Genomic DNA, 9,171 nt, shown 5'->3' with positions numbered 1-9,171 from the left:
TCAATAAAAATAATAAAAATTACATATTATTTAAACATGTTAATATTTTTTCTTGGAACGCAGCAGAAGATAGAATATCTCTCACATTGAATTGAGATTCATTTTCACCTTCATTATTACTTAAAACATTCTCAACATCTATGTCCATGTCTTTAGCTACTGTAGTTAAGGTTTTGCTTGCATCAACCACAGCTGTGTGAAGTTGTCCATCCTTTTTCACGAGTTCATTAATTATGTTCAACTCATTTTTTCTAAGAAATAAAAGAAACCGTTCCTGTTTATTCAGTAAATAAGATCCTTTAAAGTGACAGAAATGATTTATAACCCAGAATATAAATAAATAAAAATATAAGTAAATCTTACATTTTTAATGTTATGTCTTTAATAGACATCAAGGTCTTTTGGATTTCAATTTTAATATCAAAGTCACTATCCATTTGAATACATCGAAATAATACAACAGATTTAAAGCAACAGGTGTATATCAATTTCAACAAACAGAATAACGTATCATGAAATGTAATACATTATCAACAATACACGACAATCGTACAACTTAGAATGTCATATATCAAATAGTACGGTGCAACCAATGACTATCAATTTTAACGATCAAACGTAAATGACTTTCAAAAAATTTAGCTGAAATAAGTTCAAAATCTTGCTTGAATACTACTTTTTCATTGGTTATCTTTGTACTTGAGATACATATTAACGAAGCTCAATTTGCCAACGATACGTTGAAAAACGTCTATAACAAATATTATATCAGAATATGTCGAATTGTTATTGGCAATTCATTTGCGAAATCTATAACGAATTAATTAAAGTGTACATTATTGGTTGCTAGCAGCAATAACACTCTACCAATGGCAACACAGAAGGACTGTTGACTATCGTTTCACCAATGCATGTAGCTGACGTCACTTGGAATCGTGTCGCATGAAATAGAACCTTGAAACTGTAAATTATCGTAAAAAGTCATGACACCGAAAACATTGAGTACAGAACAGAACGACGAGACAAAACGTGTGATGATAATGAACCGAGGTCCATAAACTGGGGACCGTGTACACTTGAGGTTAATCTTTCTCGGTATCACGCTCCAAATGCTTGCGTAGTTTCATCGTAATTTTGTTCGAGTGCCTGGTTTTTCTATTAGCTGATGAATTTCGAATCATTCTGTGGAACCGCATAGTTAAACGACTGTCAAGCATTTTCTAGCCGTTTGCTGACAAAACAACATTGATATGGCAGATTTCGCGTTAAACGGATTTAGCAGCGATCAAACTGAAAAGATCCTGCAGTTTCAGGTGATTTATTGTGTTACATACTGTATCATTCAATTTTCAATGAATTTAATCTTTTTGTCACGATCATAAAACGAGAGTATGGCAATGATTTCAGGATTTAACAGGCATCGAGGATCTATCAATTTGCAGAGATGTTTTACAAAGACACAATTGGAATTTGGAGGTTGCAGTTCAGGTAGATTTCTTTAGCCACGTATTTTGTTTTGAATATTTTTAATTGCAAGGAATGGTGCACAAGATTGCATGATAAAGATTACATATGAGCCCAAATCTTTCAAAAGTTTAAAAAAAGTTTTTTTATACTATTTTTGTATCGTATATAGGTCAATTGTGTAATAGAATTACTAATAAGATTTCAAAGATATTATAATTTTATGCATATTTATCTTATGTATCTGAGTATTTTAATATTTATTAATTTATTTTTTCACTATTTATATAAACAGATCAAAGCTTGAAATTGTGTTATAATTAAAATGTTCATATTTATTCATTTAGGAACAACTAAATTTGTATGAAGGAAGACCATCTATGTATGCACAGGATTCAAGATCAAGACCACCACAAGTTGTTGATGATAGTAGTTCTAGAATATATTTTCATTATTCTGGAAGCCCTAATGGCAGGGGTAGTTATTTATGGTACATCTTTTCATTCTGTTATGAAAGAGTGATCAGCATCTTGCAACTACTTCTTTCAATATTTAGGAGAAATGTTAGACCTGGTATGTTTCATTTTCGTGCAAATTAATTTTAGAAAAAAATTTTACAACAAAAACTAATATGCTGATTGCATTTCAAGTATCTTCTGATCCTGTGGAAGATGTGATTAGCTTCATTCGATCCTATGAAGAAGCCTATGGTAACAGTCATCCTGTTTTTTATCAGGGTTCTTATAGCCAAGCTCTTTCTGATGCAAAACAAGAATTAAGGTTTTTATTGGTATATTTACATAAAGATGAAGCTCAAAATATTGATCAATGGTGCAGGTAATTTTATTAATTATGCTCTAGTGGCTGAAAATTTTGTAGAAAATAAATAAATTAAATCTTTATGTGCAGGAATACATTAGGTAATCTACAAATTATTCAATATATAAATATACACACCTTATTTTGGGCATGTAATGTGCAATCAGGTGAAGGTTACAAAGTAGCAGAAGCTCTAAAATCTGGTTCTTACCCTTTTCTGGCTGTTATCGTTTTAAAAGATAATAAAATGACAGTAGTTGGCAGGTACATAAAATAATATATGTGTATATATATAATTTTAATTTTTCTTATGTAATCTCTTAAATAATGAATACAATAGTATCAAAAACTGTATTTATCTTACAGGATGGAAGGTACACCATCACCTTCTGAATTAATATTTCGCTTACAAACAATTATAGACCACAACGAAATTAATTTAATACAAGCCCGTCAAGAAAGGTAGAAAGAATACAGATATCTCTATGTTAATAATTTTAACTTTATTTAGATGAAATATCGTTTAATTTACTTTATTATAGGGCAGAACGTAGTGCTGCGCAATCTTTGCGTCAACAACAAGATCAGGCATACGAGGAATCACTACGTGCGGATCAAGAAAAAGATCGGAGGAGAGAAGAGGAACGACGAGCACGCGAAGAACAAGAGGCCAGAGAAAAAGAACAATTAAATGCACAAGAAATGGAAATTCAACGCATTCGTCGCGAGAAAGAACTTACTGTTTGTAAAGTGCCTCTCGAACCAGAGCCTACTAATCCTAATGCGTGTCATCTTCAAATTAAGCTTGGTGAAAGGACAATGAAAAGACGTTTTCTAATGTCCGATACGTTAGAAGTGCGTTATCTATTTTTCTTTTTTTTCTGTTGTTTAATTTCAATATTGTAACAAATTATTTTCTTTTTCCAGGATGTATATCATTGGATATTTAGTCAACCGGATTCTCCAGTGAGTTTTGAAATAACGACCAGTTTTCCGAAGAGAATTTTATATCCATGTAGAGAAATTTTAACATTATTAGACGCTGGATTAACCCATAGAGAAGTTCTCCATGTTAATGATTTAGATGATTAACCTCTATTGATATTTCAATATTGCATTCTTTGTGTTTAAGTATCATTCCACGGAAAAAATGATACTGTCCTAAGAGACATTTATCAAAACAGATAATAATATATATATACATAAAAATTATATATGTATATATATATATATTTGATACATTCGAGTATTGTATGTGAAGCGTAGGTCAGTGTCAGGAGTGCAGTTTTACAACAGATCTATAAAACGTATTAGAAAAAAATCAAAGAATGGTTAATTATGTTGTATTTTCTGCATAGAACTACTGAATCAACTATAAGTACATTTATCATGTGCTGTGAACAATACGCTCACTGAAGTACACATTGAATAGAAAACAACAGATTTTGTTGTAGGAACTAAAAAAGCAATTTATATATATATATATATATATATATATACAGTATATATATATAAAAGCAATTATATATATATATAAATCTACAGTACATAATACGATTTCACAAAAGCTGTACACCAAACATTTATTATATTTGTCTTAATACATTTTAGCTTAAACAATTCTTTTAATAAACTGACTAAAAAATGTAAGTAATTTATAAAGTAATCAAAATTATAGCTAAAGCACAGATTTAATACGTATGTATGTATACTTCACAATTTTATGAAAGTTGAAGCTATATTATTATAATGTTGCATTGTTTTAAATCTGTACTTTAAATATAATCAATAAAAAATTTCTAGCAAGTATGGTACCTTCCGCATTTTACCATTTATACAATTTTGGTCAGTTTTATTAAAAATGCTATTAGATACAATAAAAGCGCAATAGATTTATTGATCACATTAAATTATATCCGATACAAGTTTCTGTATCAGAAAGAAGAAAAAAAAGTTAAGCAAAAATAATAGACTAATCGGATTTCTTTTGTATATCACGGTTTTATGAATGTGCATGCAGTGATAGCTTTTTTTTTTCTTTCCATTCAGAAATGTCTTCTTTTTATGGTTGAAAACTATAGTTGAAATTAAACATATGTTTTAAAGAATATCTTAAGAAAAAATTGATTGCTATTGTAAGTTCAAGTAATTTTTACTTTCGTAGTTTGTAAGAAAATTGTTTAGCATATATATTATTATTGGTTTAAATGTTGGGATATTGGAAGTCTAATATTTATAATTTTCAAAGTGTTCCTTTGAAATGTTCATGAATTAACTTTTTTTTATGCTATGCTTTTTTGTGTGAAAAAACAACCGAACAAACGCAAACATACGAATTTGTATTGCTCGTTCTAAATGTTCTATGGAAGAATACACAATATTCAAGAGCAATCTATAGCATTTATACATATATAAATATACACACACACATATATATACATATGCATATATAAATCATTTGATAACATGAATACAACAATCTGTGCAATGCATCAGATTTGTTAATCATTAAATGTGAACTTTTGTATACACATTTTGTGATCTAGTTTTGATACGTCTTTATTTTCCTTGGGATACTCTTCTGTATATACGTAAATACCAGAACATTTAATCCCAGCTACTGTCTGATGTTGGATATTGCTATCTTTCTTGGTTGCTTAAATAAACACGTTTGAGAATACATATTTTTCGTTTGTGGACATTTTATTATATAGTTGATTGTATTTTTAATACTGTTGAAAAGTATTAATAATAGACACCTCAATTATTTCAATTGAGTAGTATATATGTATTTGTATAATAATACTTTTTATATCAATATCAAGCATCAGATGTAAATACATCTGCTGGATGAAATGTAATTGAATGATTACTTGGAACAAATAATTAAAATAAATACGTTGCAAATAGCTTCATAGTGACATAAAAAATTTTTTTTATAGTGTAAAAAAAATGCAAGGACTAAGACTGTATAACAAAATATGTAATTGATGTACAAGTTTATGGAAACTAATTTTCGAAGTATTTGAGTGTATCTATATGATAGTATATAAAAATATTTCGTTATCTTTAGTATCTTTTGAAACGTATTAAATTCAAACTTCATTGTTTTTCTAAAATAGTCGGAAAATGGTTGATAATATAGTTGAATAATTTGCTAGACAATTATTTTTATAAATATTAGAATTTTTATATAATTGATTTGCGTAAAATATGAAACAACGTATCTTCTATCATGCCTAGTCTTATCGTGAAAAAAGAAGGAAAAATAAAAAGCGGGACATCTTTATGAATACGATATTTCAGAGGAGTTTCTTCATTTGTGAATATTGTGAATTTTAAATGTGAATAAATTTAAGTATCATAAATGTGAATTCATTCTATCCTAGATATTTAAATAATTTTTTGGTGAATCAAACATCCTATAATTAACAAGTAAATTGGTTTAACATAGATAGAAATTTTTTCTGTTATTTCTTCATCGCTATAATAGAAGAAAAATATAATTTTTACTTTGTTATCTTGTTTTAGATTCACGCAATAAATCCTAGTAGGCGAAATTGAGCGTCTTTTGCCAAAAACTGTAGTCAATTGACAAAATGATTCACTGAAGTGTTATGCTTCTTATGAACATATAAAAAATGTTTATTTATTTAGTAGCTTCAGTGGCTACGTTAGTTTTTATTTTTGGACTTTTTCATGTCAAACATCTGTAAGTAAAATTGTTGTAAATTATATTCCAATTATATTCCACATATTTAATGAAATGTTTCTAATTTAGTGATAATTGGTTACGATCATCGATACGTAGTTCATTGACCCTATATAACCGGTTGATATGCAGACCCGCGATCCAAACGACACTGAATAATGAAAATTCGGAATGTAATTCGACAACTGAGGGCCCTGTGGTAGTCAATGATATAGTAGAGGAATTTTTGACACAGAAGACAGTAGTTAACAATAATGAAAGATTATCAGAAATCTTTCTAAGAGAAGTTGAAAGTAGATCAAAGAATTTGAATCTACCACGGTATTCCTTGGAAGACACAGTATCAGAGGAAAAAGACAAAGATCTTGGATTACCTGGTATAGTGAATCTTAAATTTTTTACATATGCAAATAAATAGATAATGAGAGAAAAAAAGAATCATTTATATTTTGCAGTCAAGAAAACTCATCAATTAGAAATAACACAAGATAGTACTATCCGAACTAATAAACAAGAAGGGAAGGAAAATATATTTGAATCGTTGAAAAGTTCCGTTGAAAAGTTTAACTATCCATCTTCTCTGTTAAACAGACAAATATATAATCTGATTTTGAAAGAAACTCAGAAAGAAAGTGAAATAAGACAAAAATTATTCGACAGTGATAACAAGAAAATCAATGAATCATCATCAACTGAAGTGTAAGATAGATATTCATATCAGTGTAGTTGCAAGTTAAATTAGTTCATAAATCATGAAGTGATTTTATTCATAGGAAGGAATATCTTCCGTCATCATCGGAAAAGAAACCAGAACTAGATGATAACATTAACTAAATGATCAAAATTTAATTATATATTAAAATGTAATACACGTCAAAAATAAAATTATGTTATATAAAAATTTTATTGATATTTTTATAAAAAATTAATATTTTATACATAAGAATATATTAAATTACATTTTTTTAAATAATTTAATAAAAACAAAAAAAATTACTCATAATAAGAATATAAAATACCAATAAAGATTGTCGAAACGCAAGGAATATTATCACTTTCATATCTTTATACTAATATTAACAAAAATCTGCAATTCATACATCTATAACAAAGATTATCAACTTTAATTCTACTGATATCCTTAGTTATATAATGATTCCATGATGAAATGCACTTTTTTTTGCAATACTTATTTTCATCTTCCAGTTTTAGAATATGCTTAAAGAGTTGGAAACAACAATGTAACAATATAATCATTTATGAAATGACTCATTTCCAGATAGAACAGAAATATAGAATAATAGGAATAATTGTTTTGAAAAGTACAAAAAAATAATTTGTTTTAGTTTTATACACTATTAATAGAGAAATAATTTTAGTAACAGGAATGAGTTCATAGACTAATGAAGGTCATTTATTTTTAAACAAAGCAAATGACAGATATATTCATTTTATATACAATATTTTTTAAATAATAAAATAGCAATTAATAAGATTCATTTATTTAGTTCTTTGTGTCTTTATATTACAATATAATAATGTTAATATCATTACAACATTCAACAAATGTTTAATGTCAAAAATAATTATATTTTAATAGCTCTAAAATCAATCTTGTTTTAATATAATTGAGTAGTTTGCATTTACATATAAGAAGGAAAAGCCTATTAAGTAATATAATAATAAAGTGTCATAAATTTAAATTCAAACATATTATCATAATGTATTTACACTTACAAGATATTTGATTATTTTATTTTGTATGTAGTCGTGTTTTTGCTTTCTGTCTGGAACACTGAGCATGACTATGAGCTCTTAAACTGTTGAACACTTTATTATTTAGTTTGACATCAAATCCTCCTGTGTCTCCTGTATCAATACCTGGTGGAAATTGTAAAACTCTGCAAGCATTTATTCTTGAAGACATTAACATATCATGTTTTGTAACAATTTGGGAGCCTTTACCACCCATTTTTCTATATCCACAACGTGGTATAGAAGCATATTCCTTTTCTATACTCTATAAAATATAAAGTATGTATCAAATGTTTAATATTCTGATTTTGTTATATGTTAGAAAGTATTTACCACAAATCTATCAAAATCTCTGGTTGTATCTTCAATGTCTGAATCTTTTTCATCTTGGTCCTCACAAAGAGAAGTTCGGTAATTCATATAAGTTATATTGACTATAAGATACAAAAGTCATAAAATTTGAAATAAGATTTATTAAAAAAAACATTTTACCTTTGGAATCACGATTGAATTTTTCCTCTGTGCGTTTTAGCATTAGATCATATTCTTTGTTAAACTGATCTTGCATCATATGTGCAATTACTTCGTCATTATCTGTATCATTACTTTCACATATTGCACAATTCTCGATATTTGCATCATCTACTCTTTCAATTTGATGCTTTTTTAATTCTCTATTAGTAAAAATATACATTATACTAACAAACCATGAACATAACATAATAAAAATGTAAAAAATTATTTGACTTACTTTTCTTGTAAACTTTTTGCAAGTTGTTCTGAAGTAATTTCCAATAAATTGATAGGGCCTTCTACTGGCTGAATTTTCGCCCATGGAGTTGACATTTTTACAAATAATAAATTAAACTACAAACCTGAAAAAACAAATGTGTCACGCATATTTTTTTATTAATAGAGTATATGGTAAGGTTAAGTTGATTAAAATAAAAAATTATTTATAAAATATAAAACAAAATATGTTAAACTTTTTTTATCATTTTACTGAAATGAATTTTGTAATGATCTTCATGATTAATACTATTTTCTTCATTATAATTAATACATAAAAATAATCGTGTCGTAGTAGTCTTTCTCAATATTTTGCAATACATCTGCTTGATGTAAGTAGTATCGTAAAATAAATATTTTGACAATTTATGATATTTTTACAAGAAAATTAAGAAGAAAATATGTACTTACCTTACAACTAGAATAATTAAAAATATGGAAGACGATAAAAGATAAACGAATGAAGAGTTAAAAATGTCAGTGTATCAAAATATATCACGTGAAGTTAAGACGAGGTGTAGAAGATCGATAAGCGTTTGACACAAGTAGATTTAAATTGAATTTGAAATCTAATAGTTACGTAATACATTCAGTTAAAATTTTATGTTTATAATTTCTAGTATTCTTTACAA

At 27.3% G+C, this 9,171-nt stretch overlaps 4 protein-coding genes across 7 annotated transcripts; 2 read left to right on the top strand and 2 right to left on the bottom strand.

The window, feature by feature from the left end:
- Positions 1 to 4: 4 nt before the first annotated feature.
- LOC122535478 lies at positions 5 to 764 on the bottom strand. Its single transcript, XM_043667048.1, has 2 exons — positions 364 to 764; positions 5 to 251 (listed from the first exon to the last, which is right to left on the bottom strand). The coding sequence occupies exons 1-2, from the start codon at positions 435 to 437 to the stop codon at positions 20 to 22; spliced, it is 306 nt and encodes a 101-aa protein (XP_043522983.1). The 5' UTR covers positions 438 to 764; the 3' UTR covers positions 5 to 19.
- Positions 765 to 930: 166 nt separating this feature from the next.
- Positions 931 to 3,596, top strand: LOC122535473 (FAS-associated factor 2). Its single transcript, XM_043667037.1, has 8 exons — positions 931 to 1,313; positions 1,408 to 1,488; positions 1,812 to 2,037; positions 2,115 to 2,301; positions 2,374 to 2,547; positions 2,650 to 2,745; positions 2,826 to 3,138; positions 3,211 to 3,596. The coding sequence occupies exons 1-8, from the start codon at positions 1,251 to 1,253 to the stop codon at positions 3,373 to 3,375; spliced, it is 1,305 nt and encodes a 434-aa protein (XP_043522972.1). The 5' UTR covers positions 931 to 1,250; the 3' UTR covers positions 3,376 to 3,596.
- Positions 3,597 to 3,751: 155 nt separating this feature from the next.
- Positions 3,752 to 6,902, top strand: LOC122535475. Of its 2 annotated transcripts, XM_043667040.1 has the most exons (6): positions 3,752 to 3,784; positions 3,829 to 5,718; positions 5,815 to 5,995; positions 6,065 to 6,372; positions 6,451 to 6,694; positions 6,769 to 6,902. In XM_043667040.1, exons 3-6 carry the CDS (start codon positions 5,925 to 5,927, stop codon positions 6,827 to 6,829), a joined length of 684 nt encoding a protein of 227 aa, XP_043522975.1. In that variant the 5' UTR covers positions 3,752 to 3,784; positions 3,829 to 5,718; positions 5,815 to 5,924; the 3' UTR covers positions 6,830 to 6,902. The 2 variants fall into 2 exon arrangements, with proteins under 2 accessions (XP_043522975.1, XP_043522974.1); XM_043667039.1 differs by having other exon boundaries at positions 3,829 to 5,995.
- Positions 6,903 to 7,481: 579 nt separating this feature from the next.
- LOC122535476 (serine/threonine-protein kinase RIO3-like) lies at positions 7,482 to 9,085 on the bottom strand. Of its 3 annotated transcripts, XM_043667042.1 has the most exons (6): positions 8,951 to 9,085; positions 8,502 to 8,625; positions 8,243 to 8,424; positions 8,084 to 8,184; positions 7,733 to 8,015; positions 7,482 to 7,659 (listed from the first exon to the last, which is right to left on the bottom strand). In XM_043667042.1, exons 2-5 carry the CDS (start codon positions 8,594 to 8,596, stop codon positions 7,749 to 7,751), a joined length of 645 nt encoding a protein of 214 aa, XP_043522977.1. In that variant the 5' UTR covers positions 8,597 to 8,625; positions 8,951 to 9,085; the 3' UTR covers positions 7,482 to 7,659; positions 7,733 to 7,748. The 3 variants fall into 3 exon arrangements, with proteins under 3 accessions (XP_043522977.1, XP_043522976.1, XP_043522980.1); XM_043667041.1 differs by having other exon boundaries at positions 7,482 to 8,015; positions 8,951 to 9,084; XM_043667045.1 differs by lacking the exon at positions 8,951 to 9,085 and adding an exon at positions 8,754 to 8,816 and having other exon boundaries at positions 7,482 to 8,015.
- Between the last annotated feature and the right edge of the window lie 86 nt (positions 9,086 to 9,171).

Source organism: Frieseomelitta varia, unplaced genomic scaffold (genome assembly GCF_011392965.1).
Source record: "Frieseomelitta varia isolate USP_RPSP 00005682 unplaced genomic scaffold, Fvar_1.2 scaffold_727, whole genome shotgun sequence".
NCBI lineage: Eukaryota > Metazoa > Arthropoda > Insecta > Hymenoptera > Apidae > Frieseomelitta > Frieseomelitta varia.
Note: the sequence above shows the minus strand (reverse complement) of the source record. Positions and strands in the feature narration are given on the sequence as shown.

Bases quoted from the DNA above. Each gene is read 5' to 3' on its own strand.
- LOC122535478 (XM_043667048.1), bottom strand. From the start codon at position 437: ATGGATAGTGACTTTGATATTAAAATTGAAATCCAAAAGACCTTGATG. The intron at 252-363 runs GTAAGATTTACT...TTTATTTCTTAG, and splicing joins AAAGACATAACATTAAAAAT to AAAAAATGAGTTGAACATAA.
- LOC122535473 (XM_043667037.1), top strand. From the start codon at position 1,251: ATGGCAGATTTCGCGTTAAACGGATTTAGCAGCGATCAAACTGAAAAG. The intron at 1,314-1,407 runs GTGATTTATTGT...CAATGATTTCAG, and splicing joins AAAAGATCCTGCAGTTTCAG to GATTTAACAGGCATCGAGGA. The intron at 1,489-1,811 runs GTAGATTTCTTT...TTATTCATTTAG, and splicing joins ATTTGGAGGTTGCAGTTCAG to GAACAACTAAATTTGTATGA.
- LOC122535475 (XM_043667040.1), top strand. From the start codon at position 5,925: ATGTTTATTTATTTAGTAGCTTCAGTGGCTACGTTAGTTTTTATTTTT. The intron at 5,996-6,064 runs GTAAGTAAAATT...TTTCTAATTTAG, and splicing joins CTTTTTCATGTCAAACATCT to TGATAATTGGTTACGATCAT. The intron at 6,373-6,450 runs GTATAGTGAATC...TATATTTTGCAG, and splicing joins CAAAGATCTTGGATTACCTG to TCAAGAAAACTCATCAATTA.
- LOC122535476 (XM_043667042.1), bottom strand. From the start codon at position 8,596: ATGTCAACTCCATGGGCGAAAATTCAGCCAGTAGAAGGCCCTATCAAT. The intron at 8,425-8,501 runs GTAAGTCAAATA...TTTTACTAATAG, and splicing joins GCAAAAAGTTTACAAGAAAA to AGAATTAAAAAAGCATCAAA. The intron at 8,185-8,242 runs GTAAAATGTTTT...TGTATCTTATAG, and splicing joins ATTCAATCGTGATTCCAAAG to TCAATATAACTTATATGAAT.